A 17836-nucleotide genomic window follows, 5' to 3' on the forward strand; every position below is an offset into this window, starting at 1 on the left:
ACGCCCCCATACGGGACTCGATAGCCACGTAAGATGTGGCCACTAGATGAATCATCACACGGAATACGAATAATTGATCACTGTATGGCAATGCAAATTCAAATGAAAAGGAGGCGCAGTATGACACGTGATACGAATGGTAAAAAGGGGGGAAAGGCACCTAGTCTACATCAACACTGATGACGCTAACAAGCCAATGTAAAGAATGCGAATATAGTAAAACTTTCATTTCATCTATCTATGTATATGTGTATCTCCTTGTCCACCAAGGCCCGGTTTCCCACACGGACTACTCATCGTACAGCACCTTCATCGTCGTCGGGTACGGCGAATACATACTCTGCAACTCATCCATATAAACCTTGCCCAGCCCACTCTCCCCCGGCAAAACGACCGCCTTCGGCGTCCCCTGCGGCCCCGGCGCGCGCCGCAGATTCTTCAACCTGCCCGCGGCCCGCAGCATGACGCCCTGCGAGACGCGGCTCATGGGCTCGCCCAGACAGGAATGGGGGCCGTGCCCGTAGAACCGGTACCCGTTCTCCACGTCGCGGTCGAGGCGCACCCGGTGCGGGTCCGGGTATCGCGACGGGTCCAGGGCCAGCTCGTTGAAGCTGACCACGACCGTCGACCCGGCTTGCAGGCGCGTCGGCGGCGGCTGGCGCACGCCGACGCCGCTGAGGCCCTCTTGAATCGTCGTGTCCGAGTGCACGCGGCGCAGGACTGTGTTTGAGCCGTTCAGGCGCACGCCTTCGAGGGCGTAGCGGATTAGGAGGTCGTCGGATTCGGGGGTGTCTTGTCGGGCGAGCTAAAAGCGTAAGGAAATTGGACGTTAGCAATTATCATTCAAGATGCTCAGGGTCTGTGACGGAAATGGGGGTGAAAATGAAGAATGCGCTTTTTGTTCAATACTTACCTCCTGAATCTTCGGCAGATGTTCAATGCCCTCGCCAAGGTAATAATCCAGCGCCTGCGCAAAAATAGTGCTGTTGAGTGTAACCATAGGCGCCGCCGCCGTCAAAACGTGCGCGTAAACAGCCTCGCGCGCATTACCGCCGCTCTTCTCGAGCAGCTTGCGCAGGATGTGGACGCCGTAATCCTTCATCTCGCTCTCCTGGCCCGTGACCTTGGTAATCAGATCACCCAGCAACTTACTCTTTCCCGCAGCCGCGACCTCAGCCTCCATGATCTGGCCCATCGCCTCGCTGATGGGCTTGGCCGCCGCGTAGAGCGCCATCTGCTTCGCCGGGTCCGCGGCCGCGAAGAAGACGACCGTGAACATGAGCGTCAGGATGTCGCGCAGCTCGTGCTCGCTGAAGATGCCGTGCGGCCGCTCCTCGGTCTTGAGCGGCAGCGACCAGAACTGCGCCGCGAAGTGCACGTTGGCCAGCGTGCCGACGTCGCGCACGATGTCGACCTGCCGGGTCCTACTTTGACCTTTGGATCCGCCGCCGACGGGCGACGACCAGCGCGCCAGCAGCTCCTTGACGGTCTTTGCGTAGAACCGCTTGACGTCCACTTCCCAGTTCTTGGGGTACATGCAGTGTCCCAGGTTATTCCGCTGGTTCGCGAAAAAGTCCCCATCGCCCGCGAGACAGGCCTTGACGCCGTCCTGTCCACCTAGGACGGCGAATCCGGGCTTCCACGGCTCCACGCGCAGCGCGTGGTTGTCGAGCGCGTGGTCGACGCCCTGGAACGACTTGACGACGACGATGGGGGGCTGCCGCTGCGGGCGGGCGAACGAGTAGTCATCCAGACGGCCGAGCGCCTTGAGGATCTTGGCGTTCTCCGACGGGATCGTCATGGGGTAGTGGGCGTAGACGCTGTTGTAGGCAAAGTGCCGCGGGAAGGCGCGCAGGAAGAGCTTGTAGAAGACGATGCCCTCCTCGAAGGACGGGTCGGCCTCGACCTCCTTGATACCCCAGTTGGTGAGGTTACCCGCGTGGTAGTTGAGCGTGTAGTGGCGGTCGCCCCGGACCAGCGTGATGGCGTCGGAGAGGATGGTACGGCTGATGGTGTAACCCGGAGCCAGGCCGGAGCCCGGGAGCATCGTGGGCTTGCTTTCCTCGATGACGACGCCCGGGTACAGCTCGACGTAGTCCGGGTGCTCGTAGAAAGTCTTCAGATGGTCGGCCACTACGGGGTCCGAGTTCACCTCTTCGAACGTCTCGTGCGGCTTGAGGCCGAAAAAGGTCCGGAACTCGTTGAGGGACGCGGCTTGCCATTTCCGGGATCGGTTTATGACGAGGGTTTCGACCGCTCGCAAGACGGGCGGGATGTTGTTCGCGCCAAACGCACCGGCCAGGTCCTCGACACTGTCCGTGAGGATCTTGACGAGGTCGTCATCGTTGAACGTGCCGTTTGACCCCCTCTGCAGGTCCTCGAACGTTCGTAGCTGAGGGTCGTCGGGTATGGCAGTTTCCCATCGTGCAAGCGCGGCTAGTATCTCCATTTCTGTGGCCTTGTCGTAGTCCTTACCAAGAAGCTTCTCGTACAGATCCTGGGTCCACTTCTCGTCTCGTTGAGAGATGGCGGAATGCCAAACGTAGATGAGGTTGAACTCAAAGCTACATTGGTTACCCGTGGCCATCGACTTGCCACTGTCGCCAACATCCGCGCGTGGGTCGATCCACCAGTTGGAGTCGGTCCTGTTCAGGTTCAGGATGGTGCGCACATAGTCTCTCAAGACGATGTTGAAGTAGAGACCACATGTGACAAGACGAGCGGTTTGAAACAGGTCGTTGTCGCGCTTCAAGTGGGCAGCCTTCTTCTTGTCCTCCTGGAGTGAGTCGGCCGGGACATTGAAGCGGCCGTTCTCGTTGATCATAGCCAAGTTCGTGGCCACGTAGTTGTGGAATCTGTTGAACATAATGACAAGGCAGCTGACACCTGGAGGGAAACCCAGGATCCGCTTCTCCGCAAAGGTGTCGGGCTTGATGAGGCCATTCTTGAAGGTCCGCATTGTGTTTTGCTCCTCCTGGTTGCGGCCGTACAGCGGTGACAGGTCCAAGTAAGAGGATGTCGTCGAGATGGTGGGGTCTTCCCTACTAGTGCTGAAGCAGTCATGAATAATCAAGGTCGCAAGGTAGAACAGCATGCTGGATATCTTGCTCGGGTGGGACTTGAATCCGCCGTTCTCGCGGCTCATGATGGTGTCAAACAGCAAGCCAGGATCTGGCCGAGAGGCCGGACGAATGAGTTTAGGCTGGACAGACCTGGCGTACGGCATCCCTGCCTTCCCCAGGTCCGGAATATGAATATTGTTATACCTAGTTCGAGGGGTCAGCTTTGGAACTGCGACCAAGACAGGCTCGGGTCTCCCACTTACGAGCCGTCCGCCTGGCGGTAATTGTAACGGTCGCCCAGCACACATGCGGGCGGGTGGTCGAGGCTGTTCCATATCTCCAGGGTGAAAGCATTGGAGAGCTTCGCTCTGTTGGTGGAGTCAGGTGGGAGTTTCGAGGCCAGGGTGATGAGGTGCTCTGTGAACATGGTGCGGTCATCGATCAACTTGTTGCCAGGGAAACCCTGCTCCAGGAGCTCGAGCAGCGTGTTAACATCGGATATCCCAAGCGATGCTAGGTCTTCGAAAATGCTACTGTGGTGCTCCTCCTCAACATACGTGCCATCACCTGTCTGGGTCGGCAGAGGACGAGCGGCCGATTGCACGAGATGCCCGAATTTCCGAAGGGAATCGAGGATGCCATGATCGTGACTAGCCATTGTAACGGCGACCAGGAGATAGTAACACCCGCAAAGGAAGGAAAGCACAAAGTTTCACCAGAAACAACAGTTGGCTTAGCAGGATGAGAGAAAAAGAAGGTGTGAATGGCGTTACTGCGTTCTAGGTAGTGAAAGATAATACGCTTGTTGCCTGGAAATTTGGCATGGGGGTATAATATATTCCAGGTATGGAGTGAGTGATCGACCCGATCGGTTTTGTTTCCGATCAAGACAGACTCCTGTTGGCCGGGCGGCGTCACACACGGCGAGGGTCTGGCCTCCATACGAGGCACACCTTGGTGGTGGGCCCAGCTGACCCTTACTCAGCCCCCAAGGTGCAGCATTCCCCTCGAGAGTGATCACCGCGGTGTGTTCCTCAGTCATGGAACCTTAGAATACAGATCATGCTGGTGGCCTGCCTTCCGGTGTACTTCCTTTGGCTCTAGCAGCGAAGCCCTAGGCCTACGAGAGGACAATCCCGGTGTGAAACAGGGCGAAAAGGGCTTATCACAGCCTGGTGGACCAATTGCAGGAGGATGGTGAGATAGCTATGGCCCGGCCCATGTCCTAAAAGCAAGTCGGCTCGCACCCTCACCCAGCCAGTGGCGCTATAGACCCAATCACAAGTGCGAAGTAGTCATCCAGGAGAGGGGTCTGGAGGCCTGGGCTGAGACAAAGGCCTGAAAAAGGATCCTTATGATGGGCATGATCGGGGGTTTGGTGTACAGGTTTCGATGATATTCTGGTCAGCTGAGTCAGCTGACAGCTGGGGAAGGGCGGGAAGGGGCGAAAGAGGAAATAGGGAAATAGAACACGAAGTAAGGGCATTGATGTACTGAGTATCATCACGAAGGGGATATAGACGGCGCCCCAAGCCTACATTCAGAGAAGTGTGCCAACCTCGAACGGATGTAAGGTGACGACGTGACTTTGGTCAGTACCGGCGCTAGACTAGCAACATCAGTCGTGCTTTCCGTAGCGAGATCACTGGGTGGGGAGCAACAGAAAGCAAAAGAAAGCAAACAGAAACGTGTCAGGTTTTGCACATTCTATGTATCATTTCTCTTCGCAATGTTGGTAAGACGAATACAAACAGAGGCAGTACTGGTGGTATAGAGGCTGCACAAGACGGCCAGTCTGCATTAGGTATACATTTCACTTATTTGAATGGGGATAGGCGTACGAGATGGCTTAGTTGAATACAGGGTCACGATGCAACGGCCGGGGTCCAGCCACTTACAGGATCCCTGCCAAGGATGCGGGAAGGCGCGTCCAAGCTCAAGCCCAAGCTGTATTTTGGTACATGTGTAGTGGTATTTCCCCTTCTGTAGCGGACCCTGGGCAGAACCTGGGTTCTGGGTTCCTCAAGCATGTACACTCACTTTACCTGGTGAGGACCCTTTGTCCCTTTGTAGAGCCTGATATAGTTTAAAAGGAATATTTTCAGTGTTGTGCTATACTATCCGAGGAATCGGACATTTTCTTAGCACCACTTTTACAAGCTTGAAAGTGACTTCTATCATTTCCACCCGTCAACTGAGATACGGAGACGAATCTAACCTAGCTGCGGAACATTGAGGCGAGATTGATTGAGATTGATTACATAACGCCATTTCTCCCACTCCACTTCTTGACTTTCTCAATTGTTGGCGGATCTCCCGCCGGCTTGTGCAATCAGAGCAGGGGACTAACCTAACAGCTAAGGCCAGACTGACTGCGGGTTCAGAGCTTTACACTCTCAATCCTTGTCTTCAATGTTGTCTTTTTGATCCTCTCCCATCCCTCCCTCATCCCAAGAAGACGAGAAGGTTCCCACCCAGGACCCCGAAAGCTCCAACATGGCAGCCGACCTCACTGTCAAGCTGACTAACAGGTGTAAGTTCCCAGCCCTGTGGTCGTCGACGTGACATGCATGCATGACCATGACATTGCGCATAGACGAATTGGTACTGACATGCCCTCGACACTACAGCACGCAAACAGGCCATCAAGAGACTCCCCGCCTCTCTCGACCTGCCCAGCACCGCCAATGTCGAGGACGCCAAAATCGCCATCGCCAGCAAGGCCGGCGTCAGCGACCACAACCGCATTGGCCTCTTCGACCCGACTACCAACAAGACCCTCAAGGACCGCAAGGCCCTGCTGAGCGACCTCAAGCTCGACGAGCTCCTGGTCAAGGATCTCGGCCCTCAGCTGGCATGGCGCACCGTCTTCCTGATTGAATACTTCGGCCCGCTGCTCTTCCACCCCATCTTCTTCGGCCTGCGCAACTACATCTACCCCGCCCTGTACCCGTACGTCAAGGACTTTGTCCCGGTGCCCAACTACAATGGCGGCGACCTGTCGGTCTCGCAGCGGATCACCTTCGCCTGCGTCATGCTGCACTTCCTGAAGCGCGAGTTCGAGACGGCCTTCATCCACAAGTTCTCGGCCAGCACCATGCCCGCCTTCAACGTGTTCCGCAACTCCTTCTTCTACTGGGCCGTCGCCGGTCTGCTGGCCGCCCTCGAGGTCTACGCCCCCTTCTCGCCCGCCGCCAAGGCCGAGAACCTGTCCATTGACGCCCTCGGCCTGGCTCTCTACTGCTTTGGCGAGTTCATGAACTTCCGCGTCCACTACTACCTGTCCTCCCTGCGCAGCCCCGGTGGAACCGAGAGACAGATCCCCCGCGGTCTGGGTTTCGAGCTCGTGACCAGCCCCAACTACATGTACGAGATTCTCTCCTGGATCGGAGTCATCCTCATCAGTCGCTCGCCCTCCGTCGCACTCTTCATTTCTCTCGGTTCCATGTACATGTACACCTGGGGCAAGGGCAAGGAGCGGGCCTATCGCAAGGAGTTTGGCGACAAGTACAAGAAGAAGCGATTCGTCATGCTTCCCGGCCTTCTGTAAAATGGGTATTCCATGGAATAGGACCATGGTTGCTTCGCTTACTGCCAATACTTACGGTTAACGATGTACACATCAACACGATCGGGTAGTTTAGACGGGGATGGATGTTCAAAAGGGGTGTTAGGAATGCTAGATAAAACTATCCTGGCGTTCTATAGATGAATATATATAAACTCACAAATCATCACATGTACTCCATGATTCTGTATCGCTCTGTCCTACTAGAATACGACCCTCGCCCCTATGCGGCTGCTGGTGGAGGGGGCGGCCCTGTACCACTGGCCACATCGCTGACGCTGACGCTCTCCCGAGACAGGGTCCGGCCCGTCGAAGGAAAACTCCTCTCGGACGCATCCAGGTCCATCTTGTCATAATCGGCTATCTCTTTGGCCTTCCTGTGCACGCTCGACGTCGAACCGCCTTCGAGCGTCGTCTCGGAGCGCGCTACCGCTGCCCTCGGGTCATCGTGCATGCTGGTAGCCATGGCCTCCCGGATACTGGCCTCGATAGCGTTGTCGACGTGGGAAAAGGGGCCGTCGTTTCCTTCCATTTCATGATCATCGCCAATATATTTGCCACTGGGGCCAGGGGGTAGCAGAAGCGGCAGCGGGGGTCCCTGGAGAGTCGTTCATATCCACGTCGATAGCCGTTGGAGGTTTGCCATCAGCCCCCTTGGCGGTGCTGCCATCTTGAACCACGACTTCCTCAACTGTCTTCCCAGTTGCTGACGGCCCGACGCCAGCGTCGGCGCCAACAGCATCGTCGATTGCCATGTCATTCACCGCCCCGACCGGGCCCCCATCGTCAAGCGGCTTGGTGGTACTCGCTTTCTTCCCCGCCACTTTCGCCGCCACCGCAGCCCCCTCTTCCCTCCCCCTGTCCAAACTCGCCCTCCGACTCCCCCCTCCCCTTCTTCCCCCCTTCTCGCTCCCCTCGCCCTCACTCCCGCTCCCGCTCCAGTAACTCCCACTCCCACTGCTCGAATACCCCCCCTCGCTCTCCCCGTCGTCACTATCCCCCTCCCGCGCCAACCGCAGCGTCTCCTCCAGCACCAAGAAGTCCCGCTCCAGCACCTCGGCCCAGTTCTGCACATTCCCCGTCTCCTTGATGCGCCTTCCCGCGTCGCGCGCCACTTTCGCGAGCTTGTCGTTCTCCTTGCGCAGCGCCTCGGTCGCCTTGGCGACGTCGGTCTCTTGGCGCGAGAGCTGCGTGGCGTTGGAGTGTAACAAGGAGGCGCGCGATTGCAGCTCCGCGTCGAAGAGGTTCGACATGGTCGCCACGAGGGCGTCGCGGGCTTCGGTCATGTGGAGGGTGGTGGTGGTGGAGGGGAGGTGGGCGTGTAAGGGGTGCATGTTGGAACTGGTATTGGTGTTGCTGGTGATGTTGGTGGTGGTGCTGGTGGTGGTGCTGGGAGGTGCTGGTCCTCGACTTCCTGTGGCTTGGCCGGTGCTGCTGCTGGGGGGTGGACCAGTGTGCGACCTCGGCGTCTGCTGCTGTTGCTGCTGCGATACCCCAGCGGTGCCGGAAGGCCCCGCCGCCCGCGACGAGGAAGAAGTGGCATAGGGCGGGAACGAAGGCGAGGACAGCGCCGGGCTGGGCAGGATGCCGGCCGTAGTAGAGGACGGAGACGGGATGCTCGTCGTGCCCGAGGCGGTCACCGTCGTCGCCTTGGCCTGGGCCATGGACGTGCGCGGCGAGAGGGGCGAGAGCGGTGAAGAAGCGGCCGCATGCGTATACGAAGAAGAAGCCACAGGAGCCGAAGCAGAAGCAGCCGCGTTATTCTCGGGCTCGGCCGCCGCGCCACTGGTAGACGACGACGGCGGCATGGCGATGGGTTTGGACCCGAACGCCGTCGCGGCCGAGACCGACGTGGTTACGCCCGCCGCAGATTTCGGGCCCGGCGGTGCGGGGGTGGATGATGGGCCTGCAGCAGCGGAGGTCGACATGGCGGTCGCGGGGTTTGACTCCTCCAGTCCAGCTGTAAGGCCAGAGAAGTGGCTCTTTGGTGATGATGCAAAATCCACTCTAAGCCGGCTTGTGTATCGAGTTGGCTTGACGTGTTTTGCAGAGATGAGATTGTGACGTGCTGGTCGCCTGAAATGCTGGCGGTTGGTTTGCTTTCCCAGTTTGGAGGAGGGGTCAACATCAAATTTGACAGCCTGTGTCAGCTGTTTTCAGGACAACCTGAGAATCAACGCATAGCTATGCGTGCAGTTCTGTGACATGCATGGACTTTCAGATACGAAGTATTCGAGATCTATTCTTTCGCTTATTATTCACGTATATCCAAACTTGGGCGATTATCTTCATGGTAAGGCAGTCGATGCATCTCTCTCTGTATTGTTTTTTCTGTCGTTCATTCACTCACTCCTCTCGCTAAGGTCATCTATTGAAACATTACAATACTCGCTTTACATAGTCCAAGTCAAAGGTCCAAAACAGTGAACCTCCCAAAAGATTTCGACGCCAGCCCAAATGCCACGCCACGCCATGCCATGCCATGCGGAGGGAGAGACAACTTTCAGCAGCAAGAAACATAAATATAGTAACGCCAGAACGTGGGGGACCCCTGGGGTTCCCAAAACCCAAGACTCCAGGCATCATCTCAATGCCACATGTGTGTGTACAGAAGCAAAGCAACAAAAATCAAAACCGTGTTTTCCCACGTGTACCGCTTTTACCGCCCTCGTTCTTGTAGACGGAACTATACAACCTTTATCTAGGATATCATAAGCCAAAAGGCTCCTTTCCCCATTGGTGGTACATTTTAAGTAAGCCATAGGCGCCTGTGACTGCTTAGTCCTGCGCATAAAGATGCCTGAGCCCGCAGCTTGCGGGCATTTGCATCAGATCAGATAAGTAGCAGCAGCGGTACCAGACCCGATATCGTGAGCAATAGCCTATCATTTTGGGTATCCGTAGCTAGCCCAGTTAGAATGCGGGCCTGCTTCCGCTGCCATTCCTTCTGAACGGTCTGGGGTCGCTGTCGCCATTAGGTGACAGCATCGCATTAGCGGCCGCGTAAGGGCCGCCATCCATCGAGGATATCGAGTTTAGCGACGTGGTGGAGCTATTCATCGTCCCCGTGCGGGACAGGTGCAGGCCGCCCATGGAAATCAGCGCGTCAGCTCGCTCGAAAACATTGCCGTTGAAAGCCCTGTCGAACGACGCGCTCTGGGGCGTCGATGGCACCGTGGCCTGGACCGCCGGGCCCAGTGCAGCGCTCTGGGGCGTGACGGGCAGCTGCATCTGAGAAACAGACGAGCTGCTGGACGAGTGATTGGGCGAATAGTAATTATGCCCATCATGCAGATAACCAGCCTGGCGGAAAAGATACGCCCATGGCGAAGATACGATGAGCTGTGTCGACTCCTTAATGCTCAGCTGCACCGGCCTCAGCCGGGTTCGGACGTCCATGGACAGGGACACTTGGTCGATCGACATGCGCAACGTCTGTCCGTATTCCGCCCATGCATCGATGAAGCTCTTGCAATAGCTCCAGAACAGTGGATCTGTTCGGACTCCGGGCTCCTTCAGTTTGATGGAAGAAAGGCGGTTCTTGAGCAGATCCGTTTGCTGTATGCTATGACTGCACCGCGAAATCAACATCTTCCAGTAGTTTTGAACATGTTCCGGAGCCCGTTGCGCCCTGGCGTTGCGGAGGCCGAGGTTGAACTGCGTGTTGAAGTTGGGCAGCGTCCGCATAATCAGTTCCGTGGATTTCGAGAGTGACAAGAATATCTTCTCAAAATGGCGCTCCTCCATAGTGACATCGCCAGTAAAACGGCCATCGGTGCTCGTGGACACAAAGGACTCGCCCGAACGAGGCGTTGCCGAAGTAATCGTAGCAGTCCGTCCGCTTCCGTTGATGTACGGCCCTCCTACGTCCGTCGACACGCGAAGATTGCTTGGGTTGTGGGCGTAGTTGCTGGGCCGCGAACGGGGAATCGAGGCGGGGCCAGGGCGGTTCGCAGTCGGTGTCATCGAAGGCTCCCGAGAGTGCGGCTTGAGGGTATTGTTTGGCCCTAGTCCGCGCGGTTCAAAGCTCTTGGGGTGGCCCGAGAAGCCGACCAACGCCTCATTAGCAGTAACACGGAGCTCCATAATGCTGTTGAAGAGGCACATCATCATAGTGCGAATATACCTGGGATCCGCATTATCGACGATCATGTCCATGTTATTAATCAAGAGCGAGCATACGTGGCTGTAGGCATTGATGAGCGTGAGGACCGCCCTCTGGACGTTTTCGTTTTCTCGGCGGGCATAGCCATCCTGGTTCATGGCATTCTCGTGCTTCGAAATCTCGTGCTCAAGTTCCAAGACGTGGGATTCTGTGTTAAAGAACACAATCTCGAGACTTGAGCGTTTCGGGGTACCGTCGTTGGTTAGCCGGGTGAACAGCTGTATCATCGGGTGAATCTGGAAGATGGAGTAAAGTATACCCTTGGCGGACTCAAGGATCGGGTCAAGCACCTTGGATTCTCGTCGCTGCTCCGGTAATACCGACAAGCGACGAACATAGTTGGGTCGCTGCAGCAGAGGTTCGGCGGGGCTGTTGGGGCTGATCACCGACCCCATGTTTGTGTTGAGGTTTCCCTGCATAGACGAGCCGTGACTCAATCCCCGATAGTGACTGAAGCGGTTATTTGCCTGCGTTTCGTCAAGTGTGCCCAGCTCGTTGGCCCTTTTAGAGACGAGGGCCATCCGCTTATGCCGATCCGCAGGGCGCTCTGCCCTTGAGGCTTGCAACAATGTCTCACTGTTTGATCGAAGGCGCTCGTTGGGGTTTCCTATGGTCAATGGCATGATGCCAGGGCGGCGCATGGCTGTGTTCTGCTGAGACAGCCCTCGAGCGTGTGACCGCGAGGGTATCGGTGGCGGCCGGGGCATGTTGGGGGACCGCATCTCGAGAGCATCGATGCCATTCACTTTTATAGGGGAAGCGTCCACTGACGACACGCTTCAAAGGACCCCGTGGAGTCTCAACGTTGTCGCTGGCCTCGTCGCCACCATTTTCCAACTCGGCATTCCTTTCCGCATTCTCGTAGATTTTCTGTCTCAAGTACCGCTTGATGTGTGCAGTCACTGTGACTTCGGTAACTTCGCTCTCCTTCAGAAAGCCTTCGTTTGGCGGACTGCTCGCTTGAACCTGCAGGACCTCCCTTGGCGGGAATGAAATATTGTTGCCATCTAGTTTGAGGACTTGCAGTGATACCATATCAGCCAAGCAGAGTGGCAGTTCCTCTATGCGATTCTTCTGCACTGCCAGCACCTTCAAAGATGTCAACTTTGCGATATCCGGTGGTAGGACTCGGATCTTGTTTCTACCAAGATCCAGAATCTCCAGCGACTTGAGGTCGCACAGCTGCATGCGGTATTAGCTACCCTTTTTCGCTAAAATGTGTAGTATGGGCAGCTGCTTACTGGCAATGGGAACTCCTTGATATAGTTGTTCCTAACATTGAGATATCGAAGAGATGTGCACTCAGAGAACCTCTGCGGAAAAGAGAACAATTTGTTGTGGGAAAGTGCAAGTCTGTTTATGTGGTTGAATGACTCTTCTGTCAGCAGATGCTCTCGACAATTGGGTAGCAATTAGTCAGAGGGCACTCGCTCGCTCACCTTTCTAATTCATTCTTGATGATATCAACAACCTCTTCGGGCAAGTCTTGGATGTTCTTCCGACTCAGATCAATCGTGACACCGGGCTTCAGTTCGTTGCTGACACCGCTGGCCTCGGCCGCTTGGGATTCGTTGTGTTGCAGAGCATCTTTCATCGCTTCGCGGGCGAGTGATATGACCTGGCCAGCAGACAAAGGCGCCGAGGCGGTCAGGCCTCCCGAGCCGTACGAAGTCGAACCATTCGGCGTGTGGTATTGTGGAGGTATGGGCGGAGGAGGTGGCATGTTGGACAGAGAATTCTGTAGCCGTCGGACGCCCTGGGCGGGATTCGCAGGCAAGCCTCGAGAAGACGAAGAGGAAGGTTGCTGTGGAAGGACGGCAGTTCCCATTCCTCCCATGCCCATCATCGAAGACATCTAGCAAAGGGAGTCGGCGCTGTTCGCCAACCCGCGCTGAATTATTTGTCCTCTCCCTTTATCGCTATCGCAGATCAGACGACTGATCCGAGGCTTGGAAAGGTTCGAATGCAAGGAGATTGCCCTTTCTTCGAGCCGACTGGGTATCTGACACGACAATCGGAAGATCAATTCTCAGTTTCAGGCTTGGGGCCCTGATGGGTGCTGGGCAAGGCTCAAGCTGCGTCTCGGGGGATTATGCCGAAGAAGTTCGGGCCAATTGAGTTTGAGAATCGAGTGGGTTCAGCAAGATGTCGAGATCGTCATGGCAGGAATATGCCGTGGGGATGGCTCCTGGGGGGCAATGCGACCGACCGAAGCGGCAGCAGGAACAAAGAAGCTGCTGCAGCGGCGAGAAAGAGGGTGGATAGCTGACAGCCGTATTCAGAAAACGAGTCGTAGGTCGGTCAAATCAGAAAGCCACGAGCCGTCACGGTGTTTCGAGGTGCAAGGTTTAGCAGCCGGAGAGAAACAGGAACGAGAAAAAGAATGTCGAAGTTTCGCTTTCAAGGGACAAATGTTTCTTGGCGACGAGGGCGCCAGAGGGCAGACAGTTGAAACACGGTCGGTCGAGGGTTCTGATAAAGGTTACAACGGGCGGCGACAATGGCGGATCCAGTGCGACGACACCCTGGGCCGGCTGGATTGGGTTGGGTTGATGGTGGTGCAAGGTTGGGTGGAGAGGGATGACACCCCAGCCGGCTCTCTGTCTGCGCTGTTGTTAGGCTGTCTGTCTACCTAGGTGCTAGGCTGTGTGTACCTGTCCGCTTGTATACAATAAAGTGGTCGGGTTGGACCGTTGGAGACGGGATTTCGAGGTTTGGGGCCTGGGCCGCAGAAGAGCAGTGACAATCGCCAGGGGGCAGAGAGCATGACAAGGTAAAAAAAAAAAAAAAAAAAAAAAAGCGATAATCGCCGAGGTGAATAGGTGGACAGGGGGGTATTGCAACCCTCTTGTGTTCTGGTAAAGGGGGCGCTTTCTCTTTGTAGTGTTTGCCGCGTAAGACTGACCAAAGAGAGGCTCGAGCAGACTTGCCGGTTGGGTTGATAGGAAGCGAAATGCTCAATGTTCAACGCTTTCTCTCCCTCTCCCTCTCCGTCCGGCTCTGTCTACACTTCACCCCCACCAAAGAAAGACAACAGGCGTCCGGGACTTTTCAGACACTTCCTCTCCAGTCTTCAGATCAAATCAATGTTGCAAGTTGTCGCTTGTCGATATCAGTGGCTGGGGGGGAACTGACCAGGCTGTGGTCGGTGAACCAAACCTTGTCGAATCATCCAGTGGTGATTGATGGATTGCCGTGCTCGGGCTGTCTTGGGTCGATGCTTGCTTCGATTGTCTTGTCTCGTGTACTGGTTGAACGTCCTTCCGGCTTCTGAATGGCTGCTGGCTGCTGCCAGGCTTGCCAGGCTTGCTAGGCTTTGCTTATTGTTGTTAGTGTTTGCCGCTTTTCCTGCTGCCAGGCTGTAGCCAAGCTCGCCAGCTCGCCCTGCCGCCATTCCTGTTGGCCGCTACAAGTTTTCCCTTAGCGGTACCTGGCAGGCAGGCCGGCTGCTGGCCCATGCCCTACCAGGCCACTAGCTTGGAAGGGAGTAGGGGAAAAGCGGCGAACACAGGGGTACCAAGTCTTCGCTAGACGTGCTACCCCTACTTGCAGCGCCCGTACCTTATGTACACGCACTGCGCCAAAACCAGACGGGTTAAGTGCAAATGCAAGGCACACGGTATCCCACGCGACAAAATGGGGAACGACGAGCAGACACGAGGCTATCGATGACCTCAGAAACCTCTTGACTTGCATCACGATTGCTGCTCACGTGCCGGGCAGTCGAATCTTGTTGAAACACGTTCTGCAACCTCCCAAGATCTGCTCGAGTTATTCCCGTCAGGGTATGTCCGCCCCCAGCACCATCGCCCATCTGAAGTTGTCCAGCAGCCAGTCATTGCTAAGGGCAACCAGCAACATCACCTCAGGCCCACCAAACAAATTGGGCCCTAATACCTGAAGCCTCATGGATCTTGTTAACTGTGCGACCATAGCTCTACCGACCGCGGCCCATCTTTGGAATCATTCTTCGCCTTGATAGGGTTACACACGCTGAATGGCCCCTTGGATAGGAGGAAGCGGGCGCGGAAGAGGAGAGTTTTAGCCAGGACCCTGACTGCCTGACCCATCGCGAGAGCTACGCTCCCTAGGCTGCTGTAACCCACGGCAATTGTGTCCTAGCATCGTCCATCTGTCTGCAGGCTGTCAGTCTGTCACCAAAAAAGAAAGCCCTTTCTCTTTCCACAGCCTCAACCCGGAGTCAATTGTGGGATCCTCCCTCAAGTTCGAGTCGCGCAACACGACTCGGTGCTTGGCATCCGGTCTTTCCTGCATGCTCAGACCTTCGATTTTGTTCGAGAAGGATGAACAGAAGGATAGGGGGTTCACAAAAATAGACATCGACATCGCACCGACTGCCAGATTCGGCCCTTACCCCCCGGCCCAAGTCTAGATCCCCTTCTGGCCGTTGCTAGCGAGAGGGAACAGAGGGAACGGCAAGGAAGGGCATCATTTTACCAGTCCCACTAGCGTCCCGTCCATCTCGATATGCAGAGGGTCGCGTCGCAGCACAGCAGGAAACAACTTCAATGGGGACCTGGGGTACAATGAGCCAATAGGATCCCGCACCTGCACACCTCACGATGCCGCCCCTTAAGCGGTCCAACTCCTATGTCATTCGAGACCTCGAGTTCACGCTACGGTCACAGTTCAACAAGACCGAATTCAGGCCCCAGCAGCGCGACATAATACAAGCGGCACTTGATGGGAAGGATGTATTCGTGCAGGCGGCAACCTCCTTCGGGAAAAGTCTGTGCTTCCAGCTTCCCGCCGTGATAGACCAGGGCAGTGAGTTACACACAGATAATCGTGCGATCCAAATTTCCAAGCATTGCCGGCTAACCGAACGGGATCTAGTCACCATTGTGATATCACCGTTGCTCAGCCTGATGATGAATCAGGTGGAAGCACTGCGAGCTGCCGATATCAACGCCCGCTCGCTAAACAGCAATACCCCCTATCCCGGAGAGGGACGAAATCTACAAAGATTTGAAGTCTGGGCATCCACGCATTCGACTGCTCTATGTCACACCCGAACTATGTGCCCAAGACCGCTTCCGCGACCGGCTCAAGGTCGTCCATGAGCAGAAAGAGCTAGCCCGCATCGCTATCGACGAGGCGCATTGCATCTCCGAATGGGGCCATGACTTCCGCAAAGACTTCAAGCTGCTGAAATGGTTTCGGGAGTCGTTTGCCGACGTGCCCATCATGTGTCTGACAGCGACGGCCAATGTGGCGGTGCGTAAGGATGTACTCTCCACACTGGGACTGAACAAGGATACAAATCGGCTCCGGAGCTTCACCATGACGGCGCACCGCCCGAACCTGCACCTTGAGATCAGGTATACGCAGGACCAAGACGACCAGCGGCTTGGCGACTTCATCAGGTGGATCCGCAGCGTATACAAGCGTCGCGAAGCGGATCAGCGCAAATCGGAACTGGAAGTGATAGGTGAGCGCATCGACAACGTCCCGGGCATCATCTACACCATCTCGCGCGACGAATGCGAATCGCTCGCCGCCTCCCTGCGCGCCGAGGGTCTGGGCGCTCAGCCCTTCCACGCTAAGTTGACCAAGGACATGAAGGAAAAGACGCTCGCGAACTGGGTCTCAAATGTGCCCGGCTACGACATCATCGTCGCCACGACGGCCTTCGGCATGGGCATCGACAAGATGAACGTGCGCTTCGTGTGCCATTGGCGCCTGCCCAAGTCCTTCGAGGGCTACTACCAGGAAGCCGGCCGCGCCGGCCGTGACGGCAGGGCTGCCTACTGCTTCCTGTACTACTCGCGAGAAGACCGCGACCGGGTTTCGAGCATGATCATGCGCGACCGCAACCAGGCCATGGGGGGCGGTGGTGGTGGCGCCGCGGCGACGGCCAACTTCGGGGCCCGCGCACACAGTCTCCGCGCCCTCGCTGAGTACTGCGAGAGTGTCGATGCCTGCCGCCACCGCCTCATCTGCAAGTACTTTGGAGAGACCGAGGTCCCCGAGTGCGACTACGCCTGTGACTTTCATAAAGATGCCACGGATCTCCGGCGGCGTTTCTACATGGGCCTTGCTAGCGAGGAGTTCGTCTCGACGCAGAGGGGGCGAGGGGGCTTACGAGGTGGACTGGGATGATTAAACAAACAAGGACATAGTAGGTATCTTGTTAGTCACACTATCGACTTTTTCTCTTGGCCTTCACAGGGGCGACCCAGTAGTACTACGAATGATGATGAGCTTGGATTGTGGAATGGATGGATAGATGTCTCGGGCTGCAACGGGTAACTGTGTTACCACCGAGCCGTCACACGAGTCCAGGATGGTAACATTTCGTTCTCGGGAGACCTCTGGCTTTATATATGACGAGATACGTTACGTAGGAATGGTCTTGGCAGCTGGCGTTGCCAGAAAAGGTCGGGGTAGTGTGGAAATTAATACTCACTCGTACGTGCAGTCTCCCCTTTGAACTGATGTATTCCTACATTTTCATGATCATTCACAAAGGCCCTCGTATAATTCAAATATATCATGCGCCCCTTGGTATCATCACCCGGGCCCGATTCCAGACTATATGCATACACTTCTCGGAGTAGCAGCATGGAATATGTGTAAGAGGCGGCACATTGGCGAAAACGAACTTGGTGCCAAATAGATCAAAGAAAACTGTATAATACGCACAAGAAACCTCTCCAAAGTAGCTCTTCTCACACCTTCGAGGTCGCAAGGCCGGCTGTAAGCAGCATCATGGGTGCACCATCTTGTACCATGATGGAGGGAGTTCTGTGAGCGACTCCTCCATCGTCGTCTGTGGCAAAATTTCATAGCAGGCCCGTAACCAAGATCCCAAGTGAGTAAAAGTTCATGTTCCAGTGTTGTCACTACTACTACCCCGGAAGGAACCAGCAACACGAAGTTTAGGTCAGAAGAAAGAGGCCAAAACGGCGCTGGTCTAATACATCCCATCCGCATTGCCTTTGGTTTGTTCCCATACAGTGATTACGTCGAGCCTATTATTCTCATCACGCATGCATGTTGTCTCACTATGGTGCCGAC

At 55.9% G+C, this 17836-nt stretch overlaps 6 protein-coding genes across 6 annotated transcripts; 2 read left to right on the top strand and 4 right to left on the bottom strand.

Moving 5' to 3' along the window:
* Nucleotides 1-289: 289 nt before the first annotated feature.
* Nucleotides 290-3720, bottom strand: PG986_009899 (fatty acid oxygenase; the record flags this gene model as incomplete). The annotated part of the gene is made up of 3 exons (XM_066846121.1): nt 290-805; nt 914-3266; nt 3326-3720. The coding sequence occupies 3 exons, from the start codon at nt 3718-3720 to the stop codon at nt 290-292; spliced, it is 3264 nt and encodes a 1087-aa protein (XP_066698519.1).
* Nucleotides 3721-5558: 1838 nt separating this feature from the next.
* Nucleotides 5559-6612, top strand: PG986_009900 (uncharacterized protein; the record flags this gene model as incomplete). Its single annotated transcript, XM_066846122.1, has 2 exons — nt 5559-5595; nt 5693-6612. 2 exons carry the CDS (start codon nt 5559-5561, stop codon nt 6610-6612), a joined length of 957 nt encoding a protein of 318 aa, XP_066698520.1.
* A 241-nt stretch (nt 6613-6853) lies between these two features.
* PG986_009901 (uncharacterized protein) lies at nt 6854-7162 on the bottom strand (the record flags this gene model as incomplete). Its single annotated transcript, XM_066846123.1, has 1 exon — nt 6854-7162. One exon carries the CDS (start codon nt 7160-7162, stop codon nt 6854-6856), a length of 309 nt encoding a protein of 102 aa, XP_066698521.1.
* A 7-nt stretch (nt 7163-7169) lies between these two features.
* Nucleotides 7170-8558, bottom strand: PG986_009902 (uncharacterized protein; the record flags this gene model as incomplete). The annotated part of the gene is made up of 1 exon (XM_066846124.1): nt 7170-8558. One exon carries the CDS (start codon nt 8556-8558, stop codon nt 7170-7172), a length of 1389 nt encoding a protein of 462 aa, XP_066698522.1.
* Nucleotides 8559-9543: 985 nt separating this feature from the next.
* PG986_009903 (RAM signaling pathway protein) lies at nt 9544-12638 on the bottom strand (the record flags this gene model as incomplete). Its single annotated transcript, XM_066846125.1, has 4 exons — nt 9544-11540; nt 11563-11977; nt 12037-12148; nt 12235-12638. The coding sequence occupies 4 exons, from the start codon at nt 12636-12638 to the stop codon at nt 9544-9546; spliced, it is 2928 nt and encodes a 975-aa protein (XP_066698523.1).
* Nucleotides 12639-15378: 2740 nt separating this feature from the next.
* Nucleotides 15379-16918, top strand: PG986_009904 (RecQ family ATP-dependent DNA helicase; the record flags this gene model as incomplete). The annotated part of the gene is made up of 3 exons (XM_066846126.1): nt 15379-15583; nt 15653-15696; nt 15764-16918. 3 exons carry the CDS (start codon nt 15379-15381, stop codon nt 16916-16918), a joined length of 1404 nt encoding a protein of 467 aa, XP_066698524.1.
* Nucleotides 16919-17836: the final 918 nt, after the last annotated feature.

Source organism: Apiospora aurea (genome assembly GCF_038362705.1).
Source record: "Apiospora aurea strain CBS 24483 chromosome Unknown utg000006l_segment0_segment0, whole genome shotgun sequence".
Taxonomy (NCBI): domain Eukaryota; kingdom Fungi; phylum Ascomycota; class Sordariomycetes; order Amphisphaeriales; family Apiosporaceae; genus Apiospora; species Apiospora aurea.